This window comes from Catharus ustulatus, chromosome Z (genome assembly GCF_009819885.2).
Source record: "Catharus ustulatus isolate bCatUst1 chromosome Z, bCatUst1.pri.v2, whole genome shotgun sequence".
Taxonomy (NCBI): Eukaryota; Metazoa; Chordata; class Aves; order Passeriformes; family Turdidae; genus Catharus; species Catharus ustulatus.
The window spans coordinates 9,032,434-9,053,258 of NC_046262.2; the positions used below are offsets into that span (position 1 = coordinate 9,032,434).

General features: G+C 54.6%; 1 protein-coding gene across 5 annotated transcripts in view; it reads right to left on the reverse strand.

Annotated features, from left to right (window-relative positions):
• Positions 1-38: 38 nt before the first annotated feature.
• Positions 39-20,825, reverse strand: part of FAM214B (family with sequence similarity 214 member B) — a 45,563-nt gene continuing 24,776 nt past the window's right edge. For 2 of the 5 annotated variants that reach the window (XM_033085429.2, XM_033085428.2), the window contains exons 2-10: positions 15,900-15,992; positions 15,090-15,291; positions 5,705-6,970; positions 4,089-4,147; positions 3,699-3,795; positions 3,208-3,366; positions 2,768-2,836; positions 2,130-2,335; positions 39-1,829 (exon numbers count right to left, since the gene is read on the reverse strand). In XM_033085429.2, the coding sequence (XP_032941320.1) occupies positions 1,676-1,829; positions 2,130-2,335; positions 2,768-2,836; positions 3,208-3,366; positions 3,699-3,795; positions 4,089-4,147; positions 5,705-6,805 (1,845 nt within the window). In that variant the 5' untranslated portion in view covers positions 6,806-6,970; positions 15,090-15,291; positions 15,900-15,992 and the 3' untranslated portion in view covers positions 39-1,675. The other 3 variants (XM_042780154.1, XM_042780153.1, XM_033085427.2) reach the window with 3 other exon arrangements.

The window sequence follows — 20,825 nt, forward strand, 5'->3', positions numbered from 1 at the left end:
CCTACCCTCCCCCCAGCTCGGCAGCGGCAGCCCCGGTGTCGTTCTGGAGCTCCAAACAGACGTTTATTAAATTAGAAACGAACACGGAAAGTACCGGCACGGCCTTCGCGAGCCCACAAGGCCACGGCGGGAGGGGTAGCCCCGGTGACCTGGGGGCGAGGGGGACTCGGGTGTCACGGCGGCGCCCGAGGGCGGGGGGGTTCAGGGTCCCGGTTTAGGGGGAGCAATCCCCGGTGTGAGGTGGGTTCAAAGCCTTCGTTTGGGGAGCTCGGGCCCCCAGTGTGAGTATAGGGGCAGGTTCAGGCTTCCTAACCCCAGTGCAGCAGGGCCGGAGCCCCTCGCTGCCCTCGGACAGGGCAGGGCAGGACCGAGCCCCACTCCTGGCCATCCCCACACCGAGCCCCCCGCGCTGGGGTCTCAGCCCCAGGGCTGGGAGCTGATGGGGTCAGGCCTGACCCCCTCGTGTTCCCTCTGACGCAGGGGCTGAGGATCCCTACAGCCTGGGCTGGCAGGGGGACCCTTGCTGAGACCCTCAGAGAGCAGAGCGGTGATACAGACAGGGCATGTGCAAGCTTGTTTTATCCTTGTTTTATGCCCCTCTGACTGCCCCAGTCTGGATTCTCCCAGTCCTGCCTCTGAGGATCTGGCCCAGCTCCCAGGGTTTGATGTCCTCTGTTGCTTCCCCACTTCCCAGGGACTAAACTGGGGCTCCTGACCATCCTCCAGCCCCTGATCACGCTGCCAGCAGACCCCTGCCCAAAGCTGTCTCCTGCATGGGATTCACCCCACACCCACAGGCAGTGCAAGGTTCCGGGTTTTTTTTGGCAATCTTCTCAGATCCACAGCTCACGTGCTCTGAAGGCTCTTGCCCAAAGGGCTATCCCCATATTCCTGCAAAGAGCCCCAGATCCCCATCCACGTGACAGCTGTGTCTCTTACCTTCAGGAACCTGACAGTGGCCACTTCCTTGACAGCCATTGGCCTCTTGAGGTCTGGCTTGCCCTAAAAGACTCACAGGCCTCCCCAAGCTGCTTGGAGTTGGGCTGGCCCTGCAAAGGTGGTGCCAGCGAGGCTCAGCCTGTCCCAGGGCTTTTAACACACCCTTCACCTGGGAGCACTGTGTGAGCACTGGGTCACTCTCCCTACCATGGGCTGAGGTATCCCCGTCCCTAGTCATCCTCATAGTCCCCCCAGCCCTGCCCAAACACAGGCAGCCTGGTGCAGGCAGGGCAGGGGGGAAGGACAAGCACAGCACTTCTGATCCTCTGCACGAGCCTCCTCTGTGCTCCCAGCAACAATAAATACTAATAAATACAAACTCTTCCACACTTTCTGCTCCCAGATCCAGGACCAGTGAGGGTGGTCTTACTCACAGCTCCAGTCCAACTCTTCACTCCACACCCACCCACCTCAGCCACAGCCAAGTCTCCAAGCTGGGAGTAGTGCCTGCAGAAGGCATGGGCACGTCCCTGGAGTGCCAGGGCTGCTCCTCAGTCCTTGCCCCTCTTGGTGAAGCCCCCTGGGATCCCAGCCCTGCTGCAGAGTGTGGTGTCTGTGCTGCTCAGGAGGGTGGGTGGTATCTCTAAGCAGTGCTTGCTGGCCCTTTACTCATTTCTCCCCAGAGTACTGGGCTGCAGGCTCCCCAGTGGCCCTGGGGGGCAAGGGATGAGGAAGGTCAGGCCCGGGGTGAGTAGCAGGGGTTCCGCGGCATCTCTGTGAAGGATTTAAGTTCGTAGGGGATCCCCGAATCCACCTCGATCGACTTGCGTGAGAAAAGCAGCCGAATGTCGTCATGAAGGTAGATCTTCCCCGACTTGGAGCTGTGAAACCTGTGTGAAGACGAGCAGGGCACAGGGACCTCAGGCTCCCCAGGCAAGGGCAGGGCATCCTCAGTGAGGGCACAACCCCCTTGACTACTTTGGCCCCTGGTGAAGGTGGCCAGCCTCCGGTTGCCTTCAGAGGGACAGAGACAGCTGCCCTTGGGCAGGGTGTCAGCTCCCACCTCCCCAAAGGAGCAGCTGGTTCCTGCTCCTGCTCAGTCCCTCCTCCCATCTTGCAGGGCTGGGACATGTCGGAGAAGAGCGTGGAGGTGACCTTGGGGCAGGCACCCATCCCCCAGCATGCTTTACCTCAGATGCATCAGGTAGCAGAGGACCCTGCGGGGTGGGCTGGTGCCCAGTGCATCACTGGGGGCCACTGTGGACCCCTCCTCCTCCCCCACGGGTACCAGGAAGATGCGATGGCGTAGAAAGGTCATGTGATTGGCCGGCATGTCCTGGAAGTCGTATGTCACCAAGAACATCTTCACCACAGTCTTGTTGGGGTTAAATAAGGTCTGGGGGCAGAGGGGTAGGGGGTGAGACTGGGAAGGATGCAGGGCAGAGATGGGGCATCTGGGAGCAAAAGCTGCTGGATCAAGGATCCAGAAAGGCCCCTACCAGTCCTAGAGGGCTTAGCCTGAGTCTGACTGTCATGGAGCAGTTCTTTCCACCCACCTTCACACCTGTGCTCCTCTTCCATCACATCCCATTCCCACTGCACATACACTTTCCTGCCAAAACCCTCATCCACTTCTTCCTTCCATGATTTTTCCATTACCTTGTCTCCCTGACAGCCCCCTAGGTACCCTGTGCTCTCCTCCGCAGGAGACACCCCTTCCAGCTGCTGCCCTGCCTAAAATGTCATGGAGCATACCCCCCACAAGCAGGGCAACCAGAGCAACTAGCTCTTTCCACAAAGTGCTACTGCAGGCCAGGGAATGACTCACCACTTGGATGGTTCCAGCTTTGGGGACACTGTAACCCTTCTTTCCCAAGGCCTCCAAGTCAATCACTCCCTGGGGCAAAATAAACAGCATGTGAGAGAGGCAGAAAGCTGAGGGAGAGCCCAGCTGGGAACCAGCACGGGCCTGAGACTCCCTCACTGGGAACACTTGGCACAAGTCAGCAAGAAGACCCTCAGCTCAGCCCCTCTCCAAGTCAGCAGCAGAAACAGAGAGGCAGTGACAAGAGAGGTGATGACAATGACAACCACGAAGCAGCAAGGCCTGTGTATGTTCCCTCTTCTTTCCCTTTTTCCTTTTTTGTGTTAAAGGCTGCTCCTGGCACAGGCAGCCATCTCCTGTGATGCTTGAGGCACCCTCCACAGTGAGTGGCTACCCCAGGGTGCCAGGGCACAGCCTCCCACAGCTCTCCCACATCCATGTACCAGGAAAGGCGAGGGCACGCTGTGTTCAGAGATGTCGAAGTAGGTGACGTCGACAGGCAGGGTGACATGCTGGGGACAGTAGGAGCCACTGGCACCGATCTCTGCTGTGAAACCCTCGATCCTCCCTGATGGTGCAAAGCGTCCCTTCAGGATGGACTCCTGAGAGGGGAGGAAAGCGTTAGGGGAACTCAAACACCAGCCATATCCCCTGCCTCAATGTTCCAGGCGAAGTCATCCCCATCTTCATTGCACCCTAGTGACTGCTTGCCCTCTTGTGCCCCAAGACCTCAGTGTGAGACAGACCCACCCTGAGCTGCGGGGATAACACCAACCACCTAACAGGGAGAAGCAGCAAGAATGCCTTGGCCTTTTGGGGACAATGTGCCCAGCCCCACACCAGGGCTCCCATCAGGTTCAGCCTCTCACACTCATCACTAGACCTGCATGGAGCCCCAGGGACCCACCTCCCCCCAGCAGATGGGCACCATTACCTCAAAGTTGCCCAGCAGAGCATGGCTGACAGTGGTGGTGGCCCAGGGCGCTGTGGGAGATCTGGTGCCCCTCCGGAGACTGGTCCGGAGATGTCGCCTTGGAGTGAGAAGATTGGTGTTTATGAACTGAGGAGCACACAGCCCTGGGTTATTCATGTCCTTGGAAATGTGGATCCCTCTCCAGGCCCCTGTACCTTTACTAGAGGTTGATCCTACTTTCCTACATCCTAGGGAAGCAGAAACCCCTCCCCCCGAGTCTATGGTCTTGTGGAGGGGAGATACCTGGGCCAGGGCAGGAAGGAGGACTCAACCCATGGGGCTGCAGGGTGCTGAGGTGGGCAGGTACCCTGAGCCCCCATGCCCATCCCACAGGGCTGCCAGGACACTCACGATTTGAGGCGCAGCCCACTCTTCAGCCTCCTCCCGACCGCAGTGCAATCTGAAGAGCTCTGGAGGGGACATGAAATGGAGAACCATGTTAGGGCAGCAACCAGGGCCTGTGCACCCCTGGAAGGTACCATCTCCCCTTGCCCTGTCCCATATCCCCATGAGGGTCCCAGCAGCTGGAAGAGGGTCCTGTCCTTGGGCAGCCATCAGCGGCCTCTGGAGGGGTGGCTACAGGGCAGCACAAGGATCGGGGTGTCTGGTGGAGACATGGGGCTGCCCAAACCCCTAAGTGGCTCAGCTGAGAGTGAGGGTGTTGGTACTCAAGAGTACAACACACTGTTCCCTCTCTACAAAGCAGGTCTTAGGAGCAGCCCCAGTGACAAGACACCCGTAGACGGAGTCATACAATGACACCCCCTTGCACCTCCCAGGGACTGGTGACACCTACAAGGACACTCCCCGACCAGCCTTGGAAAAGTTCTGTCCCCTGGTGATTCATGCAAAGTCCTCAGCAGTGCCACCAGGCAGAGGGGTGCGTTGCCCACCCCTACCCACAGCTAGGATCCTACAGCTGTGGGGTGGGGGGGTTAAAGCCACAGTCACATTGCAGCCTCCTTTTAAAGATGTCCCTTTTTCAGGGGCTTTCCCTTCTGGAAGCCACACAAAGGGCAGCACAACACAAAGGGATGATGGAGCTGGCTGGCATGATTGGGCGGGAAAACCCAGGGAAGCTGCTGGAGGGCTTCACTTTGCAAGGACAGTGCCGGGGGCAGTTGGGCTGGGGGACAGTCATGAAAAAGGCAGGCAGAGATGGAGTTGTGTGTCCCAGCTCCAAGAAGCAAGAAGCCAGAGCAGCTCTGACATCAGTTCCTGTGGGTCCCCACATCATGGGATTCCCCAGAGAAAAAGAAGCTGCCAGGTCTGGCTTGAGCCTGCAGCTTCAGGTGGCAGGACAGGGTGAGGGCAGGGGTAAGAAAGAATAATCGGAGGCAGCTCCTGAGCTGCCAGGAGGTTGCAAATCTCATGGGTCTGCCCCATTGCTGAGAACTTGTGGCACCTTGGGGACATGCCACAGGCACCTCAAAATGGCAATAACGCGAATGGTGTATCTGCACACAGCACTGGCTCCTTGGTCAAGGCATGTCTAGTCCCACTGCCTGCCACCAGACACTTGCTCTAATGGGCATCATGGCCAGGAGTTCAAGCCATCCCACACATCTGCCTTCCTAATCATCAGGCAGGCAGAGGTCAGCTGCTCTTCCCAATACTCTTGCTGGTATATCAAGGCTTAACATGAAGCCAACAGATACCAAATATGGCTTCATGATGTGTCCAGCTCTCACTGCCATGGGGAGGTGTCTCCTGTCCAATCAAGGCTTTCCAGGAGAAAAAGCTGGTTGCATGCAGAGGATCCAATGACTACAACATGTCAAGAACTGTTTAAAACAGACCATGTGTGGCACAACTGACTGTCAGCTGCTACCTTGCTCACACTAGTACGGCAGCTCAGGGACAGAACAGGGCATGGTGCCACAGCAGACCACACTGCCCACAAGCACAGTCCTGAGCTCTGGGCATCCCCAGGCCATTCCCTGCTTCCCCCCATGAGCAATGCTCACCTTGGCTGCAGGAAGCAGGTGATTCCAGAACGGAGCTCCCTTGGCATCAGTGCTGCGGCAGGCTGTGGGCACAGGATGGCATGGCAGGACCCTCTTCTTCCTTGCTGGTGGGGACAGGCTCTCATCCTCAGAGCAGGAGTCGGCCATCACCTCGCTAGCAGGGAGCAACTTCCTTTTGGCTGGGCAGGTGCTGCTGAGCTGGCTGCTCCCACAGGGTGTCATCTCCTGGGAGCTCAGGTTGCTGGGCTCGGGGCTGAGCGCTGTCTGCAGAACTGGGGACTCCCTGAATCCATTGGCCACTGCTGGCCCTTCTGCTTCTTCACTAGCCCTGCTGGTGTGAGCTGGGCTGCTCCCTAGCTTCTCTCTCTTCCCACCAGGGTCCAACTGGGCTGTTTGTGCAATACTGTGCAATTCAAGATGAAGTACATTGTGGCCACTTGCCGGCTCCCCATTCTCTCCATAGTCTATGGGCTGATCCCCTGATGAGACAGAGCAACTGTCTCTCATGTGCAAAGTACTGCAAGCAATGTGCCGGGGCCAGGAGGAGGTGGAGGAGGTGGAGGAGGAGGATAAGGAAGAGGAGGAGGAGACATCCTGCAACTTGTCCTCTCTGCTGGCTTTGGGGCTGTGGCTAGGGCTGCCCTCACAGCGGTGCTCCACCACCTTCAGCCCACTGTGGGAGAAGTGCTGGGCAGAGCCGCAAAGGGAGAGCTCCTCCACCAGCAGACCATCCTCAAAGGTATCATCATCATCCAGGGAAGGCTGCCCAGGGCCCCCATCCACCCCCCTGTCACCCCAGTGAGTTCGTTTGGGATCTCGCCCCACCTCCGGAGTTCGCTGCTCGGGGTATCCCCTCTTGACAGCTGGCCGGGTGCCTGCCCGCTGCTCCGTGCTCTCAGAGGAGCTGGAGAGATGGGAGAAGATGGACACCTGGTAAACCTTCTGGCGCTTGATCTCTGTCTCATTGTAGCCCATGAGGATGCTGCGGTGGGTGCAGCACTGCGAGGAAGGCTCCAAGGGTGTCTCCCCGCTGGGCCGGGACAGACTGGGGTCTGTGCTGCGCTCCGGGGGCAGAGACGTCTCTGCGTGGATGTGCCGCATGGAGCCTCACTTGCTGGGACTCCGAGCAGAGCCCATGCAGCAGCGGGAGGGGGACTGTAAAGTGCCACAGGTCAGGGTGCAAGGGCAAGGGGTGGGAGCTAGGCCCTCTCTCGTTCAGGATCTCTGTGTGAGCACTCTACTATGAGCTGCTCTGCAGCACAGCATCTGGAAAAAAAAGAGAGCGGAAGGATGAGGATCAGCCCAGGATCTCCATCCTCGTCCAGGCTCCTGGCTGCAAGGGACCCACTGGGACATGGCTCCTCACACAGCCCACTTGAGCCTCCTTCTCAGGACGGGAAGAAGAATGAGGCTGGTGTGGCTTTCTGGGAAACCCTGAGGCCTCACCCACCTGCAGGTTCAGCACTTCCTTCCTGGCTCAGGCAAGGAGAGAGGTCTCCAGACAGGCAGGAGAAGCCTGTGGACAAGTCTGGACAGGTGGGGAGGAAGAGGCCTGCCCTCTGCCATGAACATGCTTATGCTGTTGTAGAGCACAGGAGTCAGGCAGGTCAGACCAGTCCCAGGGGCTCATGCCTGTAATCACTCCTTTGGGCAACAGCAGCAACATCTCCCAGTGCTAGCCAAGACAACATGTCCCAGCCACGTGCACTGAATGAGGCAGGGCTGGTGCCAGCCCAACGGCAGGGACAGAAACACGGCCTAACATCCCTGTTACCTCTGCCAGCTTGGACCAGGCATCTCCAGCACTTTAACCAGCCCTTGGGAGGTACCACAGTCACCACCCACTGTCTTGGGTTACAATACAGGGTGTGATAAAAGGTATCTATTCTATCACCATCTGTTGAGGGTGGGGGCAGTGATCCTTATCTCCATGGCAGATATTCTGCTAATGGGCCATCCATTGAAACCAGGCAGGGCATTGTTCTTTATCTTTTCACAACTCACCCTTCCTCCAGCCAGTCATTTTCTGCTAATGGCCCATTGAGTCCCACTGTGTGACTGATAAAATTACTGCATTCCATTGGAAGTTGCTCCAGCCAGGGGGAAGGGCCCAACATTTCTTACCAAGATAAAAACAGAGGTTTTGGGACACTAAGGGAGCCCCTTTCTCCACTGAACTCCAGAGGGAAACGGGACTCCTCCACATCACTGCTGGACCTCAGGAGGGAAATTGCACCTTCTACAGGAGCACTGCTCCAACTGAGCCACATCTGTCACTACAAAAGGACTACAGCCACCTTTTAATGGGACTTCTACTAACACCCTGACTGATGGGTGTCAGGTTGTACTCTGACTTTGTCAGGGCTTGGGGTTTGTTCTTTGTAGTACTGTGTTTCTATTTTAATTTTCCTAGTAAAGAACTGTTATTCCTAATTCCCATATCTTTGCCTGAGAGCCCCTTGATTTCAAAATTATAATAATTTGGAGGGAGGGGTTTACATTCTCCATTTCAAAGAGAGGCTCCTGCCTTTCTTAGCAGACACCTGTCCTCCAAACTAGGACAGATTTTGGCACCCAACGTGGGACATGAGATGATAAAAGCAGTAACAGTTCTTCAGTTACCTAATTTCTTGTGTGCTAATACAGAAACCTCATTAGGTGGCAATATGTGGTCTAGTTTACCCTGATTTGGGTGGCACGTGGTTTTGGCTGTATCTCTCCCATTTGCAGGCCCTTATCTAAACATGGGCCCTATAACTAAGGCTACTGCGGCTGTTATCCAGTTTGCTTTATGGGTTAACAAGGTGAGGAATTCATGGATTTTTTAACTTCCTTTGGAAGGCAGGTACATGGATTCAGGGCTATCACACACTAACTGTATGTTTTTGGGGTTACTTTAATAATGGTGTCTACTGTGAGGAAATGACACCAGGGGAAATCTTCTCCCAACCCTTCACCCAGAGTTTTGGGTCTAGCCCACCAGTTCCGGTGTAACCAGTGGCTGGTGTTACTGATAGGCTTGTCCTATTTAACATTTAGAGATAAGGGGGGATTGAGCTGGATGGCAACGCTGATACCTACTCCAGGAAATAGGGGTGGTGCTGCAGACATTGACCCTGCCCCAGAGCCTGACCCTGCCCCACAGCCCATCTCAGAAAGGAACCACCCAGAGTGGGTGGGGGTTCTAGTGAAGGAGATAGGCCAGATGCTGAAGGAGTACCTTTCCCCAGCTGGCGAGAGACCCTCCCCCTGCTCTAAAAAGGGAGAATCCAATGATGCTGCAGTGGAACCTACTAACGTTACATCTGTCCAGGTTCCAACTAAACCACAGGGGCACTCACAGCCAGCAGCAGTCGCCCCTGCGGAAACTAGAAAGTCTAAGAGAAAAACAAAGCACCTAGAAAATAAGGATAATAAAGGAGGGCCCTCACAACCAGCAGGGGAACCAGAGGTTGAGATTGTCACTGAGTCCCTGCGTATGAAAGTCTCCGTAATCTGCCAAAAGACACTGTACGGCGGGGCCGTGAGGCTTTTACAACTTGCTTACTTCGGGTCTGGGACCTTATGGGTGCAGGTGTGCAACTGGATGGTACTGAGGCAAGGAATTTGGGACCTTTGACCCAGGACTCAGGTGTAGATCAGGTATTCATAAGAGAGACAGGCCCCCTTTCCCTCTGGGAGCAGCTTTTAATGACTGTGAGAGAGAGGTTTGTCCACAGAGAGAGAATGCAGGAGCACCACCATAGAATGCGCTGGAAGACCCTTGAGGAAGGGATCCAACAGCTGAGGGAAGTGGCAGTACTGGAGGTACTCTTTGGGAGGGATGGACAGCATGACAATGACCCTGACAAGGTCAGGTACACAGGGCAGGTGCTGTGGAACCTGGCAAACCTGGGGCCACCTCAATACACCACTTTCATTGCAACGATTAATGCCGACAACAACCAAGAGACAGTGGGCTCTGTTGCTAACAAGCTCAGAAATTTTAAGAGCATGATCAATGGCCAATGCAGGCTCATGTCTCTGCTGTGGTTAAGGAACTCAAAGAGGAGTTTAACGAGGAGATGGAGATGAGGGAGATAAGGGAAGAGGTGAGGAAGGTCAATGCAGCACCAGTGAGAGTCACAGGCCCCAAAATCAGAGCCCAACGCCCCCCAGCTAGGGAGAGAGGGTACACCCCACAAGCTGACCTGTGGTTCTTTTTGCATGACCATGGGGAAGACATGGGAAAATGGGATGGGAAACCCATTTCTGTCCTGGCAGCACAGGTGTGTCAACTCAGGGAAGGAAACACTAACCAAGGGAGTTCTCCTAAAGTGAAGGTAGCCTCAACCTCCCATAATCAAGGTGCAGGGTATTACAGAAGTGAGGATAATCTGTCAGACCCACTTGGAGGAACCTCTACTATGTATGCCCAGGAAGGAAATAATAACCAGTGCTAGAGGGGCACTGCCTCTAGCCAGGGAGAGGCATGGGATAACAGGTCTATTGGAGGGTGTGGATCCGATGGCCTGGCACATCAGAGCCACAAAAACACAGGGCATTAGGTGATACTGGTTCACAGTGTACCCTGATTACATCAGAACATGTGAGGGAAGAACCTGTTTCCATTGTTGGGGTGATGGGGGGATCACAGGAATTGACTTTGCTGGAGGCTGAGGTGAGCCTGACAGGGGAGGGGTGGCAGAAACATCAGATTGTAACTGGCCCAGAGGCTCCACGCATTCTAGGCACACACTTCCGCCGGAGCGGCTATTACAAAGACCCAAAGGGATACAGGTGGGCTTTTGGAATAGCTGCTGTAGCTGTAGAGGGTATTAAGCAGTTGAACACCTTGCCTGGACTGTCAGAAAGCCCATCTGCAGTGGGACTCCTGAAGGTGGAAGAGCAACAAGTGCCAATTGCCACCTCAACAGTGCACCGCCGGCAGTACCGGATGAATTGAGATGCCGTGATCCCGATCCACAAGATGATCCGTGAGCTGGAGAGCCAAGGGGCGGTCAGCAAAACCCACTCACCCTTCAACAGCCCCATCTGGCCCCTGCACAAGTCTGATGGAGAATGGAGATTGACTGTGGACTATCGTGCGTTGAACGAAGTGACTCCACCGCTGAGCGCTGCCGTACCGGACATGCTGGAGCTCCAGTACGAGCTGGAGTCCAAGGCAGCAAGGTGGGATGCCACCATTGACATTGCCAACGTATTTTTCTCCATTCCCCTGGCAGCAGAGTGCAGGCCTCAGTTTGCTTTCACCTGGAGGGGTGTGCAGTACACCTGGAATCGTCTGCCCCAGGGGTGGAAACACAGCCCCACCATCTGTCATGGACTGATCCAGGCTGCACTGGAAAAGGGTGAGGCTCCAGAACACCTTCAATACATCGATGACATCATTGTGTGGGGGAACACGGCAGTGGAGATATTTGAGAAAGGAGAGAAAATCATCCAGATTCTGCTGGGAGCCGGCTTTGCCATTAAAAAGAGCAAAGTCAAAGGACCTGCCCGAGAGATCCAGTTCCTGGGAGTAAAGTGGCAAGATGGACGGCGCCAGATCCCCACTGAGGTCATCAATCAGATCACCGCGATGTCTCCACCAACCAGCAAGAAGGAAACACAAGCCTTCCTAGGTGCCATAGGCTTTTGGAGAATGCACATTCCCGAGTACAGTCAGATTGTGAGCCCTCTCTACCTGGTCACCCGTAAGAAGAACGATTTCCACTGGGGTGCTGAGCAACAGCAAGCCTTTGCCCAGATCAAGCAGGAGATCGCTCATGCAGTGGCCCTTGGCCCAGTCAGGACGGGACCAGAGGTAAAGAATGTGCTTTATTCTGCAGCCGGGAACCATGGCTTGTCCTGGAGCCTTTGGCAGAAGGTGCCTGGGGAGACTCGAGGCCGACCTCTGGGATTCTGGAGCCGGAGCTACAGAGGGTCTGAAGCCAACTACACTCCCACAGAGAAGGAGATCTTGGCTGCCTATGAAGGAGTCCAAGCTGCCTCAGAGGTGAGTGGGACGGAAGCACAACTCCTCCTGGCACCCCGACTACCAGTGCTGGGGTGGATGTTCAAAGGAAAGGTTCCCTCTACCCACCACGCCACCGACGCCACATGGAGCAAGTGGATTGCCCTCATCATGCAACGCGCCTGCATCGGAAACCCGAATCACCCTGGGATTTTGGAGATAATTACGAACGGGCCAGAAGGTGAAAATTTTGGTCTCACTGACGAAGAAGAGCAAGAACAAGTGACCCGAGCTGAAGAAGCCCCACCATATAACCAACTGCCAGCAGATGAAACACGCTACGCTCTTTTCACCGACGGCTCCTGCCGCGTCGTGGGAATGAACCGGAAGTGGAAATCAGCCGTATGGAGCCCCACACGACAGGCTGCACAAGCTACCGAAGGAGAAGGTGGATCAAGTCAATTTGCTGAACTCAAAGCTGTTCAGCCGGCCCTGGACATTGCTGAAAGAGAGAAGTGGCCAAAGCTCTACCTTTATACTGACTCATGGATGGTAGTCAATGCTCTGTGGGATTGGCTGGAAAGGTGGAAAAAGGCAAACTGGCAACGTAGGGGAAAACCAATCTGGGCTGCTGACAAGTGGAAAGACATTGCCACCCGGGTAGAGAAGCTACCTGTGAAAGTTCGTCATGTGGATGCCCATGTCCCAAAAAGTCGGGCTAATGAGGAACATCGACACAACGAGCAAGTAGATCAAGCCTCAAAGATAGAGGTGTCATGGATAGACTTAGATTGGCAACACAAGGGAGAGTTGTTCCTGGCTTGATGGGCCCACAATGCCTCAGGTCATCAGGGCAGAGACGCCACCTATAAGTGGGCACGAGACCGAGGGGTGGATCTAACCATGGACAGTATCTCTCACATTATCCATGACTGTGAGACGTGCGCTGCCATCAAGCAAGCCAAGCAGGTCAAGCCTCTCTGGTATGGGGGGCGTTATTCTAAATATAAGCACAGCAAGACCTGGCAGATTGACTACATCACACTGCCTCAGACCCGCCAAGGCAAGCGCTATGTGCTGACCATGGTGGAAGCCACCACTGGATGGTTGGAGACCTACCCTGTGCCTCATGCCACTGCTTAGAACACCATCATGGGCCTTGAAAAACAGGTGCTTTGGAGGCATGGCACCCCTGAGAGAATTGAGTCAGACAACGGACTCATTTCAAGAATGTCCTTATCAACACCTGGGCCAGAGAACATGGCATTGAATGGATATATCATATCCTTACCACCCACTAGCTGCCGGGAAAGTTGAACGGTGCAATGGGCTGCTTAAGACCACACTGAAAGCACTTGGTGGGGGAACCCTCAAGAATTGGGAAACAACTTAGCAAAGGCCACCTGGATGGTCAACACTCGAGGGTCCATCAATCAAGCTGGTCCTGCCCAGTCTGAACCCTTGCACACAGTGGATGGACATAAAGTCCCTGTAGTACGCATGAAAGGTATTTTAGGAAAGACTGTTTGGATTAGTCCCACCTCGGGCAAGGACAAACCCATCCGTGGGATTGTTTTTGCTCAAAGACCTGGTTACACTTGGTGACTATTGCAGAAAGATGGAGAAACCCACTGTGTACCTAATCTTAAGTGAGAACTGTGAAAAAGGTGTCATTGTGCAGATGGGAATAGAATAAGGGGTGTAAAATGTCTTGGGTTACAACACAGGGTGTGATAAAAGGTATCTATTCTATCACCATCTGTAGAGGGTGGGGGCAGTGATCCTTATCTCCATGGGAGATGTTCTGCTAATGGGCCATCCATTGAAACCAGGTGGGCCATTGTTCTTTATCTTTTCACAACCCATCCTTCCTCCAGCCAATCATTTTCTGCTAATAGCCCATTGAGTCCCACTGTGGGACTGATAAAATTACTGCATCCCATTGGGAGTTGCTCCAGCCAGGGGGAAGGGCCCAACATTTCTTACCAAGATAAAAACAGAGGTTTTGGGACACTAAGGTAGCCCCTTTCTCCACTGGACTCCAGAGGAAAACGGGACTCCTCCACATCACCACTGGACCTCCAGAGGGAAACTGCACCTTGTACAGGAGCGCTGCTTCAACTGAATCACATCTGTCACTACAAAAGGACTACAGCCACCATTTAATGGGACTGCTACCAACACCCTGCCTGACGGGGTGTCAGGTTGTACTCTGACTTTGTCAGGGCTTGGGGTCTGTTTCTTTGTAGTACTGTATTTCTATTTTAATTTTCCTAGTAAAGAACTGTTATTCCTAATTCCCATATCTTTGCCTGAGACTCGCTTGATTTCAAAATTATCATAATTTGGAGGGAGGGGGTTTACATTCTCCATTTCAAAGAGAGGCTCCTGCCTTTCTCAGCAGACACCTGTCCTCAAAACTAGGACATCCATCCACTCCTGCTAGCAAAAAGGGCCTGCCCTTCTCTGTGCAGAATGGTGCCTCACTTTTCATTTTCAGTCCAGTTTTAGAGCTGTGAGAATCCTGTTCACATGTTGGTTTGTTTCAGGCATGAAAAATACTGAAATGGCTGTAGGAGCTGAGGAGATGCACAAAACGTCACCAGGAGACTGAGGACAAACTACCCATGCCTGGCAGCTCTGCCTTTTGCCTGTCTTTGCAGCTGTGCCTGATCTTGTGGAGCAAGGGCTTAGGGGCAAGTGAGCAATAGTAAAATTTGCTCTCCAAGTGGATCAAGGCTACGTGGAGAGGGAGCCTGCATATGCTATTTTGACCCTGCTGGGATGTGGATGAAAAAATACCAGGCCAAGGTGCTTGAGACCAGGGAGTCCATTTAAAAGGAGTGATAAAAGGTACAACCATGCACTAGGATATGGGGACTGACTGACTGGAAAGCAGCACAACAGAAAAGGCCCTGGGGGTCCTGGTGGGTGCCAAGTTGTCCATGAGCCAGCAGTGTGCCCTTGCAGCAAAGAAAAACAATAGTGCACCAGGCACAGCATTAACAGCTGGTTGAGCGAACTGATGCTCCCTCTCTGCTCAGTGCTGGTGGCCACATCTGAGAGAAAAAAGGACCCTAAAAAAATTAATGGAATGGAGCATCTGTCCTGTGAGGAAAGGCTGTGAGAGCTGGGACTGTTCAATCTGAAGAAGAGGAGGCTCAGTGAGATCTGATTAGATATATAGATAAGAGGTTCCCTCTGAATATCAAAAACCACCACTTTGTTTTACCATGACTGACCACTATAACCAGTTAACTAGAGAGGTTGTGGAATCTTCATCCTTGGAGATACCCAGAAGTCATCAATATAAATTGATGGGCAATGGCTGTAGGTGAGGCTGGTCCAGATAACCTCCAGATGTCCCTGCCAACCTCAACCCCTCAGTGTAGACCACAACAGCCCATCCTGGCTGCCTGCCACACTTACCCCTCTGCAGCAGGACCCTGCTTTGCTCTGGATTAACCTCCCTGCTCCGCAGCAGGTGGTCGTTGGCACAATTAGCTGAAGACACCTGCCAGTCAGGCACCCCCCAGAAGCGGCGTGGCTGCCGTGGAATGGCTCCCACCATCACGGTGTGCCTCCGAACCTCTGCAGCGTCCTCTCCAGCTCTTCAGTGTCCACAGTGGCTCTGAGGGGAAGAAAAGGGGGAGATGCAGGGCTGGGATGACTCAGATGCTTCCTTGGGAGAAGGGCAGGAGGGTGCCTCCTGTCTGCAGGGTCTCGCAGGCAGGGAAGGCAGCATTTAGGCTCAGTCATTCCCAACCTCCCAAATCAAATCCAGGTACATCTCAGCCACCTCACACAGTGCTAACACCTTGAGTACTAACACCTTTCCATTTAAGCAACAAATATTTTAAGCTAAGCTGTGAACTCTCATACCTGGATTGATTTTATATCCCTTTTGCATGCCATCCTGTATGAAACCCTGTGCATAGGAACAGATTCCTCTTTCTTTCTGGCGACCATTTCATGCCTTGCTTTCCAAGACACTGCAGCAACCTCTGGGCCTCCAGCTAGCTCCTGGTCTCATGTTCACCTCCTCCCCCTTCCACCCACAGCACAGGACACTTTCTGGCCCTACAGATAAGGAGAAGAGCTTGGAATTGTTTTCTTCCAATAAGAGATGCCTGTCAGGGAAGGCAGAAATGAGGACCCTGACAGCCCTGAGCCATGATGGCCCCCCACCAGTTTTCCCCAGCACAAAGACAGCAATCCTTACATGTGCACAGCACTCACCTGTTCAGATGTGCCCTTGATGCACAATAGAGATCTGCAGATGCAACACAGCTCCCCTGTGGTCATAATCCACGGGCACTGCAGCTTTGATGCCTGGAAGAGGGGGTGGAAAAGAGTCAGCTGAAGCAGCAGCTCATGGTGCAACACCTTCAGAGTGAGCCTTTGGGCACCTCCACCCTCAGCACCTCTGTGGAGAGGCAGCTCATGGGCTTCACCACCCCAGGCACCTCCAGCTAAATCAGGAAATTGTGCCTATCCCTGGAGATCATGCCCTCCCCACCTCCCTCCTCATGCATTCCTCAAACAGGGGCTCACTGCAGCACCCATCCAGTGGGAAGTCACTGTCTGGGCACCCCAAGTCAGCAGTGAGCACCGCTCTGAAGGGTGGAAACAGCAGAGCCAAGCAGATGAACAAAACCTCCAAACGGATGCTCAGAGGCAGCAACGCTCAAGTGCAATCCCCTTCTGGCCTCCTGGTCTGGCAAATTCTGCATCTCTGCAACTTGCACAAGGAAAGCCAGCATCAGCTGTGCTCGCTGCCTGACCTCACCTGCCCCAGAAAACAGGCTGTTCTTTCACATTTCCAATAAGATTTGTAATTACAGGCTGTCATGACCAGCTGTCCTTTTGAGCTGGACAGCTCAAAAGCCACCACCACTGCTGGGGAAGGGCACTGCCAAACCTTCCCCAGCAAGAACAGGACCTGTTGAGATTCAATACAACACCCAAAGAGCACTTGCAGCAAGGCAAATCAGTGCTGCAGCACAGCAAACCATGGGGCCAAAACCTCAACAAAAGCTTTTTGTAAAGACCAGCTCCTCTTGGCACCCCATGAGGCCTGTACCAAAGCAGATAGGAAAGCAAGTGAATGCCCTCAGTTGTGGGTGGATGCTGAAGTGGTAACATGCTGTGTTCTGCCTGCCTGGAAAGTTGCTGTTTCCCTCCTCCATCCCGGAGGGAGACTTGTACCATGACTTGTGTGTCACTATCAACCACTGGAAAACAAAATCAGCAACAAAACCAGCAAGAATCAGCCTGGTGCAGTGGAAGAAAGAATATGTCCATGCCAGAACAAACAAAGTTCACCTGCATACTTTCATTCTCTTCCCCATGTCCCTCTGAAGTCACAGCCATTTTCTCCCCAGCAGCTGCCTTTCAGGAGAATGGATGTATAAGGACAGGCTGACCTGCTAGCACCACAAATCCATCCCAGCTGAGCTCTCAACACCAATGATCAGGTGCTGCCATCTGCAGCCACTAGAACACTAGAACACAGAACAAGGGGCTGCATCACCTTTTGCCAAGCCCAGACACTGTTGCTTGAAGCATTGTGCTGGAAAAGGCCAGCCCCACAGCAGGTACAGGAAAGTATCATTCAAAGTGTCTCCAAGTATACCCTAAAAATCTCATTGAACATCCTTCTGGAGGAATGCCCATCAGCCTGGGATGGGCAACAGCTGGGGCACAGCTCTGCTCACCCTCCTCGGGTGAGCCTGATCCTGGGACTGTATCCCAGGGAGGTTCTCCTGGCAGTACTAAGTGCCTCCAGGGCAGTTCCTCCCTGCTCAGAGCCCATCCAGCTCACAGTAGAGCTCAGCCTCTGACAGCACCAAGGGAGTCCAACCCCTCCCCACAGAGCAGGACAGCAATCCTGTGACCACAGTTTCCTGTACTCCAAGCAGGCACCTGGTCACCTCTGCCTTCTCTCCTTGACCCAGGCACTGCCAGAGCCCTAATTCTGGCCACATCGATGGGGCAGAGCCAGGCCCAGGCCTTCACCAGCTCAGCTGAGCAGCACAGGTACCATCCCTGCGGACACAGCACATGGGGCTCCATGTGCCCACGCCAAGGGTTTGGCTCCTCCTAAGCCCACATTATGCTGATTCTTTTTTTGGACAGTGTTTCAGTCTATGCTGGTGCTCTAGAATAGGACTCAGAGAGCTTTGCCTCTTGAGGGAAGCCCAGCCAGAGCTCTTCCACACTCTGCCCTGCTCCTGCCAAGGCCCCCTCATTGCTCAGAAAACAGGCAGGGCCCTGTGCTTTTGCCAAAATCTCCCAGCACCTGGATCTGGAGCTATGCCAGGCACAGCTTTCCTCTATTTCTTTGCCTGGGGAAGGGCACCACGCTTCAAGAAATACCCAGGGCCAAATGTCCTGCAGAGAGGGAGTGTGTCCCAGGCACTGGGGCAGAAATGCTGTGTTCCCTGGGGACACCAGGCGACCAGAGTGCGACACGGAAAAACACAGCCAGGCCTGGTGGGGTTGGGTCAGGGACTTGGCTTACCTGCTGGTTCCATTCCTATTAGCACATCCAGGGGGAAACCAGGATTAACAGACCATGGTCTCAGTCTGGAGGCAACAGAGCAGGATGGCGAGTGAGGACGGGTCCCTGGCTGGGCAATGCAGCAGCAGAACCACATGCTGGGCTGCAGCCTGCAAAAGGATCTCTTGCTGTTGGAGCTGTACTGTGCCAGCCGGAGAGGAAGAGGGATGAGTGTGGAGTAGGGAGGTTATCTGTCACAAGGCAGAGCCCTTGGGAGCCTGGCAGGGGTGGTAGCACAGCACCAGTGCAAGGAAGAGAGCAAAAGCTATGAGTAAAGTTGCCACACTCATCCAGGGGGCATCCAGTGGCTTCCCAGAGCAGCACTGTCAGCCAGTCTGAAGGAACACGTGGCCAGTGGACAAGAGGCTTTGACACGGGCATTGCTGCCTGGGACAGAGGACCAGCCTGGTGGCTGGCAGGGCCAACAGAGGTCTTTGCACGATTTAGACCACAAAAAACCCCAAACCAACCCCTAGGTGGCTTTTGCTGCCTTATTCTCTCCTGCTTCCTCATCGGAAGAGCTATGGAGAGACACTGGTGGCCTCACTGAGGGTGAAGCAGGAACCACACAGCCAGAAAAAAGAAGGGCCATCATTAGAAGATGGCCAATAGTCATCCTCAGAACAAGCAGAGTACAAAGCAAGAGAAGAAGCAACAGAAACGGCTGGAAACAGACTGGAGAATAAATCACAACTCTATTGGTCTTATCTGAACCCAAGGAGAAGGAAGGAAATCTAAGCAGTGTGAGCACAAACCCAGGAGCTCCCTGGCACAGGCTAAGAGCAGAGCTCATGAAGTGCCAGCAGGCAGAAAGTTTCTGTCACAACCCTGAAGGATGGCAGCACTAACAGCAATGCTGTCACCAGAGAAGGGCTCCTGCACAGTCTGACAGATCAGGCACCTCACCATCAGGAGAGACACAGACACGTGAGGCTGGGGACTACCTCCAGCACTGTAGCAGAGGTGGCAATCCCAGGGAAAAGCTGACTAGGGAGCTGCTGGAGGAGCAAACTGTGCCTGAAGGGAAAAATGACCACTGGCCATGGCTCTGGTGCTATCCTGGAATTCAGTTTGGGGAAGAACGAGCTGAGACTTGGTGGAAACAAGAGGGAGGAAGGAGAGGGAATAGGAGTGGATACAGATGGAGGGAGCTTCCTTGCCCCACTGCAAGGGCAAGTGCTGTTCTTGAGGGTCCTCAGGAGGCCTCCTGCCATGCCAGATTTATGCACTTGAGCACAGAGCCTTGTTCAGTGCTAGCTCCTGCCAGGAATGGAGAGGAAGCCCGAGCCCAGAGGGGAAGGATGGGGCAAGAGGTACTGCCCATGTCACGGGTGCAAGCTCCTAGAAACCACCAGACACAGCTTTTACAGAGGAGAGGGAGAGTCCCGACACCTCCCTGTGCCTGAGCACCGAGTCCATGAGGTGCTGCTGATCCCCCCATCCCTCGGGAGGCAGCACTGGAAGGGTGCAGAAGCCCCCGAGGACAGAGCAGCCTTGTCTGCAGTGCATCTTGCTGGGGCTACAAGCTGCAGCAGCCTCCTCAAGGGCTGAGGTCTGCCCAGCAACATGCAGTGCCCCCCCAGCCCTAGCACCACACACAGGTGCTGCAGGGACTGAGCCCTTCTGCTCGGCCAAGTCAGGATACCACAATGAAACCTCTCCTGGGAGCTGGGGAAGCCGGAGCAGAGCTCCCAGCCCAGTGACTTACCCTTTCTCCCTCTGATGCCCCTCGTCCTGGCACGGATCGCCTCCGCACACCTTTCCCAGGTGCCTGGCTTGCAGACGGCGATGCTGACAATAGCCTGCGGCTGGGAAGGGGGGTTTACAGGGTCTGCAGGCAGATCCCACTATGCGACAGCCACCTGTGTAAAGCTTTCCCCCACGTCCAACCCCCTCCCCGCCAACCTCCCCTCCACGCACGGCTGCCCCTCTTCCCAGGAAAGCGCAGTCAAAGAATGAAAAGCAGCTTAAAATCGGGCAGGACAATCGGGCAGCTCTCCAAGGCCGGCAGCAGCCCCTGCCCACCCAGCCCAGCAGGTTCAAACCTCTGCGATACAGCCCACGGCCGCCCACGTCCAGTGCTCGACCGGGAGCTCAGGAAACCCGCAGCAGGCAGGGCAGGGAAATCCCATGCAGCAGCCGCTTACGGGGAGGACAGCCCAGGTTGAGGACAGACCTTTGTCTCTGCCTGCCTGTCTCGCTCGCTCGCTGCCGGAGGAGGAAGAGGGGGGCGGTGGGGGACAGCGAGCAAAGATAACACCCCTAGGAGGGATGTCACAGCCACGTTAATCACTTGGAATTCCAGCCAGCGCGCCGCAAATATGGGCAGCAAATGGAGATGCTCAAAGCTCTAAAATAATTGGATCCTTTCCGAAGAGCCGAGCCCAGAATCCAGCACAGGAATTCAGTCCCCGCTGGAAGTCGAGAGATCAAATACATGGAAAGGCAGGCGCAGCACAAGCAATCCTCAGCCACCGCGGTATCCAGCTCCATAGCCTTTGGCGCTGCTTTAATCTCAGGTGCCTTCCCAGCGGGAGCGAGCGGGGACCACAGCGGAGAGCCCGAGTGCCCAGCTGAGGACCGGCCCCTTCCCATCCAACTTA